Source organism: Dipodomys spectabilis, unplaced genomic scaffold, assembly GCF_019054845.1.
Source record: "Dipodomys spectabilis isolate Male_0828 unplaced genomic scaffold, ASM1905484v1 ptg000095l, whole genome shotgun sequence".
Classification (NCBI taxonomy): Eukaryota; Metazoa; Chordata; class Mammalia; order Rodentia; family Heteromyidae; genus Dipodomys; species Dipodomys spectabilis.
The window spans coordinates 21188810-21202535 of record NW_024870772.1 but is presented as its reverse complement, the minus strand read 5'-3'; the positions used below and the strand labels follow the sequence as shown (position 1 = coordinate 21202535).

General features: G+C 39.1%; 1 protein-coding gene across 1 annotated transcript in view; it reads right to left on the bottom strand.

Annotated features, from left to right (window-relative positions):
* Gtf2f2 (general transcription factor IIF subunit 2) overlaps window positions 1-13726 on the bottom strand; it is a 133826-nt gene that overhangs the window by 47484 nt on the left and 72616 nt on the right. Inside the window, exon 5 of the mRNA XM_042685773.1 lies at window positions 8334-8415. Coding sequence (XP_042541707.1) covers window positions 8334-8415 — 82 coding nt within the window. The remainder of the gene's footprint in view (window positions 1-8333; window positions 8416-13726) is intronic.

The window sequence follows — 13726 nt, the reverse complement described above, 5'->3', positions numbered from 1 at the left end:
GACAGAGATGGCTGTCCTGGTGACAGGTCCTCCAGCAAACTGAAACTATACTCCTATGTTTGGGGCCAACCTATAAATGATACAATTGGGGCTGGGAATAATATGGCTTAGTGGTATACTGCTTGCCTAGCATGCAGCATGAAGCCCTGGGTTCAATTCCTCAGTACCAGATAAACAGAAAAAGCCAGAAGTGGCACTGTGGCAGAATGCTATAGTCTTGAGCAAAAGAAGCTCAAATCCCAAGACTGGCAAAAAAAAAAAAGACACAATTGTAATAACTTTTCTTCCTTTTCCACAAGAGGGAAAAAAACTCCTGTTTACTCAAATACCCTGAGCAGGTAATAGGCTTTCATTTCACACTTAGAAATAAGAGATGTTAAATCAATGCCCAGTTGGACTCATGTCCATTATTCTTAATATTTATTTAAAACTGATAGAATAAAAAAAAGGATCAGGACAGGATAAAAGTAAATGCTTAAAGACAGACATTGCTGAGGGGAAAAGAAAAAAAGGAGATGGCTAGATAATAAAGACAAACATTTCCTACTTCACAGTTTGCCTCAGGTTAGGTCCTGTTGATTTTCAACAGTGTGTGAACAAAGAGAAATTGTGCACTGAGGTATTTTTATCTGGCAAAACTGTGAGGCTTTGTAGTAACACCACCACATGCCAATACGGCTGCTTGGGTCTTAATTTTAATCTTAAGCACAGCTAAATGCATTTTTATAAAAGGAGTATCATTCTGGAGATTTCATTAACTAAGGCATAGTGATAAATCCTTAACTTTGCTAGCGTTCACTCAATATGAAGTTCCTAAAAAAAAGGTGAATCAAGGTATGTATGGTCCTTGACCTCAAGAGCATGCAGTCTAATAGAGGCAGAGACTCAAGTCATAAAAATAAAGGAAAAAGCAATATGTGAATGGTAGTATAAATGTGACAGGAGCTTGGTGGAGATGGTATTTTGTGTGGACAGAAATGGTCAAGATGGTAACTTGTGTGGACAGAAATGGTGGGGAGATTTGACATGTGAGCTACATTTTAAGGACTGAAAAGGAGCTGGGCAAGCTGAAAGCAAATAAACAGTGCTGCAAACAGCAGGTGGGTAAAGCACAGGGGCAGAGTGAAGTGACTGGTTTTGATCTAGTGCACACCTACATTGGGATGGCAGCACAGTATGAAGAGAACTTATTGTTCTCTGGCCTTCAAAAAGCATATTTAACGCTGAAATAAGGATACAGGATGACCCATTGTAACAACAAGATGTATAAGACACTATGCTGAAAACGAACTTTACAACTTTGGGGGGAGATTGGGGGGGGAAAGTGGGAGGGAAGGGATGGTAGGGGAAAAACAAAGGAGGGGGTAACTGCTCAATAGGAAATGGACTCATTACCTTGCTCATGTAACTGTAACCCCTCTGTACAGTATCTTTACAATAATATATATTTAAAATAAAAAAGTCTATTTATTTAAAAAAGACTTATACTCCACCCTTAAAAAAAATGGGTACCCCAGGAGAGCCACCAGCAGAGGAACAGAGAGCAGGCAGAAGGTGAGGAATTTCAAAGAAGACAAGAAATGCTGGGGTGAGACAACACTATAGAAAAACTCCTCCTCACTTGACTGGCAGTAAAGGTACGGAAGAACTTAAAAAAAGGAAATTACACACACAAAATTTTTGTATATTTTTATGCCCTGTTTTCATTTGTGATGTATTCTCCCAACACCTTTAAACTCATTTGGAAATACTTACTTGATCACAGAAGTAAATCTCCAGGGACAGAGTGCAACAGGGTCTATGGGAAGGATGTGACTTATGTTTCCAGAGAGAGCAATTGGTGCTCTGCAGGCTCCCTAAGGAAAGTCCTCCTAGCACCAAACAGCATTTCTTATGAAGATCTGTTTTAGTCTTTTTTTTTTTTTTTTTGGGTCCAGTTGTGGGGCCTGAACTCTGGGCCTGGGCGCTGTCCCTCAGCTCTTCAGCTCAAGGCTAGCGCTCTACCACTTGAGCCACAGCGCCACTTCTGGCTTTTTTTCTTTTTGCTTAAGTGGTGCTGAGGAATCGAACCCAGGGCCTCATGAATTGCAAGGCAAGTGCTCTACCACTGAGCTACCTTCCCAGCCTGTTTCAGTCTTTTAAAAGAAAAGCATCATGCTTCTTTCATACCTTTGTTTACTTGAAAGTACATAAACAAAGATGCAGTTTGTCCAAAGTGGTGTGCTCTCATCTAGAACTTTGAGTATGGGTTTTTTTTGTCAGTTGTGGGCTTGAACTCAGGACCTGGGTGCTGTCTCTGAGTTCTTTTGCTCAAAGCTCATGCTCTACCACTTTGAGCCACCATGACACTTCTAGTATTCTGGTGGCTAGTTGGAGATAAGAATCTTATGGACTTTCCTGCCCAGGCTGGCTTTGAACCACAATCTTCAGATCTTAGCCTCCTGATTAGCTAGGATTACAGGTGTGAGTCACCAGCAAGTGGCTTCTAGTATGTACTTTCTGTCAGGACTTGTATCATTTGATAGAAGATCTTTTAGTGTCTTAAAGATTAGAATTTTATTATACCTGGACTACTTATAAGCAAGACATTTACAGTTTACCTTTCAGAGCATTATCTTTTCTGGTTAGTGCCCATTTCCATTCTCAAAAGTACTCTCCCTTAACTGCTAAATTACAAAACCACTCTTCTTTTCCCCCCTGCTTTATTTTTGGTGCTGATACTGGGACTTGAACTCAAAGCTTCTCATTCATGCTTGACTTCTTTGTTCAAGGCTGGTTGAACCACAGCTCTAGTTTTGGCTTTTTGCTAGTTAAATGGAGATAAGAGTCTTGCAGATTTGTCTGAATGGGCTGGTTTCAAACTATGATCCTCAAATCTGAGCCTCCTGAGTAGCTAGGATTACAGGCTCGAGCCCCTGGCACAGGGCTGGTTACTCTATTTTAATTCAATTTGAATTTTTTTTTCTTTTCTTGCCAGTCCTGGGGTTTGAACTCAGGGCTTGGGCACAATCCCTGAGCTTTTTTTGCTTAAGGTTAGCACTCTACCACTTGAGCCACAGCACCACTTCTGGCCTTTTCTGTTTATGTGGTACTTAGGAATCGAACCCAGGGCTTCAAGCATGCCGGGCAAGTACTCTACCTCTAAGTCACATTCCTAGCCCCAACTTGAATTTCTTTTCTAACTAAAAAGACAAATAACATAAATAAGACAATCATCCTAGTAAGTAAGACATCCCTGCAGACATTTCTTTTTACGTATGTGACATTAGCAATTTAGAAAGGAAACTTCTCAAAGGAAGGATGCAAATCAAAACTTGCTTCTATCCATCTGTCTAGGGTCCTAATGTCCAGAGAAAAGAGACTCAGCCTCTCTCTACCCTCCACATGATCCACAGGGAAAGGATTTGCACACATACTGAAAGACTAAAAAAATGAACACTTCTGAGGTATTTTTAGAGGAGCTAGTTGACGATATAAACATGCAGAAGTTTAAGCAGCTACATATTTTCTTATAGTATAATTAATTTTCTATTAGAAAGCATATTAGGATGATGTCCCTTTACATTTAACAAAGATATAATGAGTAATAAATAAGGCAATCATGGGCTGGGAAGGTGGCTCAGTGGTAGAGCGCTTGCCTTGCATGCCAGAGGCCCTGGGTTCGATTCCTCAGCACCACATAAGCAAAAAGAAAAAAGCCGGAAGTGGTGCTGTGGCTCAAGTGGAGTGCTAGCCTTGAGCTAAAGAGCTGAGGGACAGTGCCCAAGCCCAGAGTTCAGGCCCCACGACCGGACCCCCCCCCCCCCCAAAATAAGGCAATCATATAATCTGTCATTCAAACATTAAGGAGAAATTCAAGAAGCTGGAATAAAAATTACGTTTAATGAAACAAACCTAATTAAATCAATTTTGGTTAGTATATTAGATATGACCTTGATATTAAATATACCTGACAGTTCAAAATAAATTTCTTCCTAATAAAATAGTAAAGCCAATCCAAAATACTTCTCACATACAGAGAATAGACACAATGAAACATTTTTTCTTTTCCATATGAAAAGGTGGATTGTTAGATTTTTTAAGACTGGCAAACGGGCTGGGAATGTGGCTTGTAGAGTGCTTGCCTAGCATGCATGAAGCCCTGGGTTCGATTCCTCAGTACCACATATACAGAAAAAAAGCCAGAAGTGGCATGGTGGCTCAAGTGATAGAATGCTAGCACAAAGAGGCTCAGGGACAGTGCCCAGGCCCTGAGTTCAAGCCCCAGGACTGCGAGAAAAAAAAAAAAAAAAAAAGACTGGCAAACAACTTCTTTTCTTGCCCCTCTTTTATTATTTTTTTTGGATTTTTCTTGGTGAATAACTGCATATTTGCAGGATTTTCTTCATTATATGACAAAATTTATTGAAAAAAATTATAGCATAATCATTTTTTGTTGGCCTGAATCTCATTAAAGGGTTAACATATTTCTTGGGTTTACTCTAATACTAGTTATATATTTAATTTCTATCTTTATCTAAATAAGTGACAGAATCTTACTAACATTTGACTAATATGCAATTCCCATAATTGGACAATTTACCAGACACAATTTAATAGCAGAGAGCTATAATAAGATTACTAAAATCAAATTCCCACTAAAAATAGACGTATCACTCTTAAAGGGCATTATTTATAAATAGGATATTTATAATGTTACGTTTTGTGACTATAGCTCAGCTGGCATTTGTTAAAATATAGTACAGTAACAACTCATTGATTAAATTTAAGAACTCACTGACTTATGTCAAGGAAAGGACTTTAATAAAGGGCTTTCTCTTTCACTCTATAAATGGAAGAGAATTTATTTCTTACAGTGTATGTGTATCAAGTATGTGAGTATACTGTATGTGTACATGTATACCCACAACCACACAAATGTCACTGAGCTACACCTGGTCCTTTTATAAATAGAAAGCATCTTGATCATTGTTACCACTTCTATCACCTCATTCTATCTCTCCCAACATCATCTATGCCCTCATGTTACCAGGTTCAGTTTTCATATACCCATTGAGTATTATGTCTGTATTTGTTCATCTTTTTTCTCTCTGTTCTTTTGCTCCACCCTAAGCTCCACTCCTCTCTGACAAAACATGTTTCAGCTTCCTGGTATTTAATTAACTGTCACTTAATTGTTCAAAGGAGTTATACCACTGGAATCTACACCTATGTATAGCATACATAGTCCCATTGACTATCTCCAAATATTCCACAAGCCTAGTTGCTATCTTCCATCTAACTAGAACCAGCTTTTTAGTCCTTCAGACATTTTGAACCTGGGCTTTATCTCAGCCTCTAGTTTATTTCCCTATTTCTAGTCATTATCCTATGGGAAGAGTCACCAGTCTAAACATATATCAGCTTACATCTCACTCAGCATAAAATTCTTTAGTACACTCCTAATGGGGATAACACACAAAGCAGGAATTTCTTACTACACCACATAATAATCCTTAACATTTCAAAATTTGCCTTATGCCAAGTATTTACTCACTGCTTACTATGCTTCATGTAGTATAGATATGTGTGTAATTGAACAAAACAGACAAAAACTAAAACCAAAAACCAAAGCAAAAAATTCTCTGAGGAAGCTTTAACCATAGTAGGGAAGAATTGGCAGTATACCTATGTAACCTATATAGTATAATGTGATATTGTAGAGAATGAGGTAAGATGTTCAATATAGTCCTTTAGTGAAAAAAGACTTGAAAGAAGTAAGAAGTGAGGCATGTAGTTATGGAGAAAAAGGCTTCCAGACAGCAAAGAACAGCCAGTATAGAAAGAAGAAAAAAAAATGAGGACAGAAAGAAGAGGTAGGGTGGCAGGATGGCAATGTAGGCTCCTGCTGATCATTACAATGGCTTGGATTTTATTCTGAGTAACACAGGAAGCACTGCAAGTGACACGTGAGCAGAGGAATGGCAAGGCATATGACTCAGATTTGAAAAGAATAGCTGCTGCTCTAGCACCTGTGATGAGAAGAGTATAGAGGGTCAAAGGTGAAATCAAGAACTCTGGTGGAAGGTGACTTCAATAATAAAGGTGAGAAATAACTTCTGTGGGTAGGGAGATATAGTCAGACTACAGAAACCTTGTTCAGTTTGTTTGCTCATGGCTGGCACTCTACCACCAGAGTTGCACCTCCAGTCAAGCATTTTGCTGGTTACCTGGAGATGGATCCTTGTCGACTTACTATCTAGGCTGGAGGTGGCTTCTGTCATCTGCTCCTACAGTCCAGGCCTCCAGAACAACGTGTAGGTCCCAGAAATATGTCTCATGTCTTTGTGTCTTCTTGTCTGTTTTGAATGTTCTTCCCCTATCTTTCTTTTCTCACTTAGTTAAAACACACACACACACACACACACACACACACAAATGGCAACCTTCAGAACTGATGTCATCTACATCTACTATGCTGTGAAACCCACACGATCATCACTTCTTGAATCATCCAATTTCCTTCCTTTAGTCAGCCACTCGCTACTAAAATATATAATGGCTGGTCTTCTAGCATACTCAAAAAGCTAAACGCTTTCCCATTTTTGGCTGCAATAACCGCCCCCCTCCCCCAGCTATTCTGCAAACACAGCAGGTGACTGCCCTGCTCTCATCATCAGGAGTCTTTAGAAAGTCTTTAAAGAAAATGAAGACCACAGAAAAAGATCTTGGCAAGTGGTTTATAAGCAGACTGTTACATTTCTTCAATTTCAGTAGCTATTTGAAGAAGAGAAATCTTTAAAAAGATTTGTATTGTATATAAACTTTATAGGTTGAAAACATCTTCTGCCTGTTTCCTAAAGCTGCTTACTGTTATATAAATGTTCATTTTGACTGTCATTCTTTTCCTTGCCCCAAGGAGGCATTTAAATTAAGGAATGATCAGACAAGAAAACCAGTCTCTTTGTGTCATTGCCAAGAATCAGAGTCTAAGCTAAGATGATGAGAAATTCAGAGATGGTCCAGCACAAGCATCACTCCTTTGATGAGAAAATGTAGGCAGGGCCTGAGCAGCCTGTTCTTGGAGGCTGGTGTCACACAGGACAGACAGTCTGCTAGCTACCGTGGGAGCTCCTCAGTGGGTAGCCTGCCTGTGTTGTATGCTACTGTTTCTCTAGTGTCCATAAAAGCAACTGATAGAAAGGAAGAACCTATAATTCTGAAGCTCATGGGAATGAACAGTATTAAAAAATAAACCATACATAGAACAGGTAAAATACAGGTGTAAAAAACTGCTGATTCACGGAAGTCAAAATATGGGGTATTAAGAATCTGCAATCACTATCTATGCATTAATTACAAAATGTTACATCTACAAAAGTGTGTATATGTGTGGGGAGGGAATCTTGAAACAAAAAAATCTCTTAACAGTTCTCAATAAGTTGGGCACCAGTGCCCCATGCCTATAATACTAGCTTCTCAGGAGGTGAGATCTGGAGGATAGTGGTTTAACACTATCCTAGGAAAAAACACTGGTGAGACTATTTCCAAAATAACCAGCAAAAAGTCAGTCTGGAGGCATGGCTCAAATGGTAGAACATTAGCTAAACAATCAAGTTGAACAAGATGAGGCTGAGTTCAAACCCTAGTACCACCAAAAGAAAAAGGTTTTCATAGATCAAGAGAAAAGAAAGCACTTTAGCAACTACACTATATACAGCAGTTAGGCATGTATTCATTATAGTTAATTATAGCCTTTGAAAATAAAATGACATAAAGTTCCTATTATATGTTTTCAGAGAATTCATATATATAGCTAAAAAATATTCTATAAACTTTTAGGACATATTAACACAGTAGCTTAATCCAGTAACACCAAAAGAAAAACAATCAAACAAAAAAAAAAAAAACACAATTGCTTAACGTATCTCAAATAACAGCCTAAGTTCTGAGAGTTCCTTAGTACCAAAGACCCTCTTACCTTTGAAACAAATACTTTCAACAATAACCATGATTTGTTTGCAGTCATAGGCAAGTCTGAGGTATGTATTTTGATCTCCAAAGAGAAATATTACATATCATTTTTACATTTAATGCTGGGGACCACTGACTTACACCCATAATCTTAGCTATAAAGGAAGTTAAAAATCTAAGGATCTTGGTTCAGAGATTGCCCAGGCAATCTTATCTCTAATTAATCACTAAAAAGCTGGAAGTGGAGCTGTGGCTCAAGAGGTAGAATACTAGCGTTGAGTAAAAAAGCTCAGGACTTAAGCCCCAGGACTGGCACAACCTCTCACATCCTTTCCCTATGGAAAAAAACAAACAACAACATCAAAAACCAAATCACCAACCTCTTTAATCTCATGTAGTTTTCACTGGCAGCAGGTCGGCATTCGGCTCTCTGTACCACTATTCCTTCCAATGACAGTTTATCTTGAATGGAAAGAAAAATAATATATTCAAGAAAACAGTATGTTGTATCATTTTCAAGGCTGAATTCTGAAATACAACTATAGTACTAGAACAGAAGTATTATTTATAGTAAAAATCAAGGAAATAAAGGAATTGTATTAAGTTAATATAGTAATATCACTGGTCAAAATAGGAAGAACCTCATTCTTGGCTAGTAACAAATAATTCCATCAGGCTTGTTTCTCAAGATGCTATAGCCTCTAGTCAACAACAGCTTCGATATACTTATATTTTTCAAAATAATGACTTAAGGGCTGGGAAGGTGGCTCAGTGGTAGAGCACTTGCCTTGCATGCCTGAGGCCCTGGGTTCGATTCCTCAGCACCACATAAGCAAAAAGAAAAAAGCCGGAAGTGGCGCTGTGGCTCAAGTGGTAGAGCGCTAGCCTTGAGCTGAAGAGCTGAGGGACAGCGCCTAGGCCCAGAGTTCAGGCCCCACAACCGGACCAAAAACAAAACAAAACAAAACAAAACAAAACAAAATAATGACTTAAAAGGGCATAAAATTAAAAAAACCCCACGTAGATGTGTGTGTACGTGTGCGTGTGCACACACATGCACACACAAATGGACTATTCTGTCAGTAAAGCAGCCAGCCCAGAAAATACTATGAAACAAGTGGGTCATGTTTGGTTATACAGTGCACCAGTCCAGCCTGCCAGTTGCTCTAACTTATTTCCTAGCAGACTTATAAATGTGGGTGTGTCAGAGTAAATAAGCAAGCCAGGAGCGATAGCATACACCTATAATCCTAGCACTCAGGATGCAGAAGCAAAAAAATCCATGACTTCAAAGTCCAGCCTGGGCTACAAAGAAAGACTTTGTCTCAAAGCAGGCAGACAGATGGACAAATGGATACATAGAAAAAAAATGCCTGAATTTTGGACAAATATAAATATTTGTCCCAAAAGAAAGTCCATTTTCCTTCCTGCTAACAATTCTCTAATTTTATTAAGTAATTATACAGAGATTATATAATTATATATCAGTTTATGAATACAATGTGTCTTGATCATTGGCACCCATTACATCATTCTCTATTTTCTCCCTTCTATATAGTTCATTTTTTACATAATATACAATAAATGTAATACCTGCATTTGCTCACCCTCCATTATGTTAATAATGCTAATAGGATCCTCACTCCAAACCCAGAAGAAACAAAACAAGGAAGTAAAAGCTGGTATCTGGTTTGCCTACAGGGCACCAAGCATGTGTCTACCTATTATGTAATATGTACATGACATATCTCATATTTAAACTAGCTGGAAATCTTATGACTAGTTAGAAATAGTTGAAGTTCAATCATATTTCCAGGAGAATTCACCTGGGCTTTGAGAAGAGGCAGCAAACCTCTGGCATTATAATAAGGAATGCATTTGTGATTCATCTCTTCAAGATGAATGACTTCATTCATTCCACCATTAACTACATGCCTACCATCTAGGGCAAGAGGCACATGTAGCATCATGGAATCAAAGAGAGTTAAGATACAATGTTGTCTTCAAGACTGAGCCAACTGTAAGAACAGAGAGACACTCAACAAAATGTGGAAATGTACACAGAAGCCTACCTATGTGATTCTTATTAGAAAATCTACATTTTTCTCCAGGATTCAGGGGATTGTACTTACGAATACACTGTGTCTATTCAATATTTTGAAGATTCCTTCAGCATACCACATGTAACCTATCTCATGATGAGTCTATCAGGTGGCTGATATTAGTAATGGGGAAGACACATACCTACATTTTAGCAAAATGTGCCAGGAAGAAAATAAATAAAAGCCATTGTTATTTTGTATTCAACTTAATAACAAAAAAGAATTTCCCCCTTCTGAGTGAATTTAGTAATACTAGAATTTGAATTTTTTTTTTTTTTTTTTGGGTCCAGTTGAGGGGCCTGAACTCTGGGCCTGGGCCTGGGCCTGTCCCTGTCCCTCAGCTCTTCAGCTCAAGGCTAGCACTTTACCACTTGAGCCACAGCGCCACTTCTGGCTTTTTTCTTTTTGCTTATGTGGTGCTGAGGAATCGAACCCAGGACCTCAGGCCTGCAAGGCAAGCGCTCTACCACTGAGCCACCTTCCCAGCCCCAAGAATTTGAATTTTTGTATACCAAGAACAGATCTTATATCCCAGTTTTTCTCTCCATTGAAGCTGAACAGTATGTCATGAAAAATTCTTTAGTGGCAAGATTTGGGAAATTTTTATATATAAAGTGTTTTATATGTATGAGAAAAAAGTCCAGCACTGGAACACAGATGAATGATTCTGAACGTAAAATAAGGCTGGAGATTGTGGTGCCATCTGTGATCCTAACTACTTGGAGGTAGACAGAAGGACCAAGGTTCATGGCCAGCATGACTCAAGTGATAGAGCAGAAGGCCTAACATTCAGTTTGAACTAATAAGTGAAATAATTTTTTTGGGGGGGGTCCGGTCGTGGGGCCTGAACTCTGGGCCTGGGCGCTATCCCTCAGCTCTTCAGCTCAAGGCTAGCACTCTACCACTTGAGCCACAGCGCCACTTCCGGCTTTTTTCTTCTTGCTTATATGGTGCTGAGGAATCGAACCCAGGGCCTCAGGCATGCAAGGCAAGTGCTCTACCACTGAGCCACCTTCCCAGCCCCACCGGAAAGTTTCTTTAGTCAAGGTCACTCACACAAAACAACAAAACTCAGCTCCACAAATCATTATTTTCTGTTGATTATATTTTCTTTTCATTTCTAATATAGCTTTCAAATAGCACTGTAAGAGACAAGTTTTAATCACCAGCCATTTTGCCTAGCAACTGAGTGACCCTTAATAATCCTCTATCTCTGTTTCTTTCCTCCTCTTTTCCTCTCAAAATTTAAAAGCCAATTTACTTATGCCTTAGCCCCCTATTCATGATTTGTGCTGTCAGAGTTTTAAAAGCCATACAGGAACACAGTTCCATTTTTGCCTCCATTCTATACTTTTTAAAAGCAATGCTGGAATTTCCAGGTAAAAGGTACTATGAACATTACATTTTATTTTAAGAGCACCCAAGTGTACACCATTGCTGTTAATCACAGATCCTTTTCATTAACACAGAAATCTTTACTTAAAACTACTTCTCTGGATCAAACTGAAGGAACATAAATGTTATAAGAAAAATTATTTTTATTCTTACATCTTATATAAAAGGTTCTTGTAAAACACTTCAGGAGTAACAAAGATAAAAGAAACATGACACTAGCCCTCAGGAGTGCAGACATGAACCCAGTATTCTCAAATGTATGCTCATTGGTATGTTCTTATGAAGTACAATGCAGCATGATTTAGTCATTCCACAATATATACATATATCAAAACATTGTACTGTACATTATCTACTGAATCAAAAAAATAAAGAAGACCAATATATTTACACTTGGATTTAAAAGAAAAAAAAGGAGCATAGAAATCCTCAAAGAGCTTTCAGTTATATCAGTTTTTTTTTTCTTTGCACTGAAATTGGAACCCAGTACTTCAAGTTTGATAGGCAGGCACTCTTCTGCTTGAGAACTGCTGCCAACTCTACTAGCTATTGCTGCAGTTTCTCTCTCTCTGTCTCTCTCCCTCAATACTGGGGGTGGAAGTCTAGGCCTAAGTACTCTTGCATAGCCTTTTTGTGCTCAAGGTTAGCACTCCACCACTTGAGCAACAGCTCCATTTCCAACTTTTGGTGATTCACTAGACATAACAGTTTCACAGACTTTTCTGTTCAGGCTGGCTTTGAACTGTGATCTCATAGTAGTTTGGAATATAAGTGTGAAAGCCAGCAGTTTCCCTATTGCTCTGATTATTTTTGAGATTGAATCTTGTTATTTTCCTAGGATGGCCTGGATTTGATTTTCCAATATAAAAATCCTGTGTAGCTGGCAAGACAGATGTGCACCATAGTGCCCAGTGGTTTTGTTGGTTTTTTTTGGGGGGGTTGTTTTTTTTTTCCCTTAGGTTGTGGGACTTTGAACTCAGTGCCTCGGCACTGTCCCTGAGCTCTTCAGCTCAAGGATAGTGGTCTACCACTTTGACCCACAGCACCACTTCCCATTTTCTGGTGGTTAATTGTAGTTAAAGAGTGTCATGGACTTTCCTGTCTAAGCTGGTTTTGAACTGTGATCCTCAGATCTCAGCCTCTTGAGTAGCTAGGATTACAGGCGTGATCCACCAGTGCCCAGCTTGATGCCTAGCTTTTTATTGGCTGAGATAAACAAACTTTTTGTTTAGGCTAGCCTTGAACTGTAATCCTTCCAACCTTAGCTTTCTGAGTAGCTGAATTACTGACATGAGCAATCACATTTGGCTCTAATGTGAGTTTTAACTATTAATATGTGCAATATCATAAGCTAAGAAAATTTTGGGGCTGGGAAGGTGGCTCAGTGGTAGAGTGCTTGCCTTGCATGCCTGAGGCCCTAGGTTCCATTCCTCAGCACCACATAAGCAAAAAGAAAAAAAAAAAAAGCCGGAAGTGGCGCTGTGGCTCAAGTGGTAGAGGACTAGCCTTGAGCTGAGAGCTGAGGGACAGCGCCCAGGTCCAGAGTTCAGGCCCCACGACCAGAGGCCCCCCCCCAAAAGAAAATTTTGGAAAATGGGAGTGAAAAAAACATGAGCTGGTGGCTCACACCTGTAATCGTCCTTTTTATCTCCCTTTTTTGGCTAGATTTGGTTTGCCAATTGGCTTCTGATACATGTGGTCCAAAGTATGTTAACAAGTATATGGATATGGCGTTATTTTATTTATATATATGTATATATATATACATATGTGTATTTGTGTGTGTGTGTGTGTGTGTGTGTGTAGAGCTGGTAGAGCTGGTACTCTACCACTTAAACCAAACCTCTAGTTCTGGTCCTTTGCTAGTTAATTAAAAAGTCTCATGGATCTGTCTTTGAATATCAACTCAACCATCAGATCTCAACCTCATGAATAGCTAGGATTCTATGTGTGAGTTTTCAGCACCCAGCTTTTTTTGGGGGGTATAGGGGGCTTTAACTCACCTACCACCTAACCATACCCTCACCTGTTTTTTGCTTTGAATATTTTTTTGGATAGGGTCTCATGGTTTTTGTTTTATTGCTTTTTTTGGCCTGAGATTGGCCTCAACCTGATAATATTCCTACCTATGCCACCCAAGTAGGTGGAATTGCAGGTTCTGACCACCATGCCCAGATATGAGGGTCTCTGGTTAATTTTTTGCCCAGGGTGGTCTTAAATCTCAAACATTCCAATTCCTACATCCTGAGTAGCTGCTATTACAGGGGTATATTATT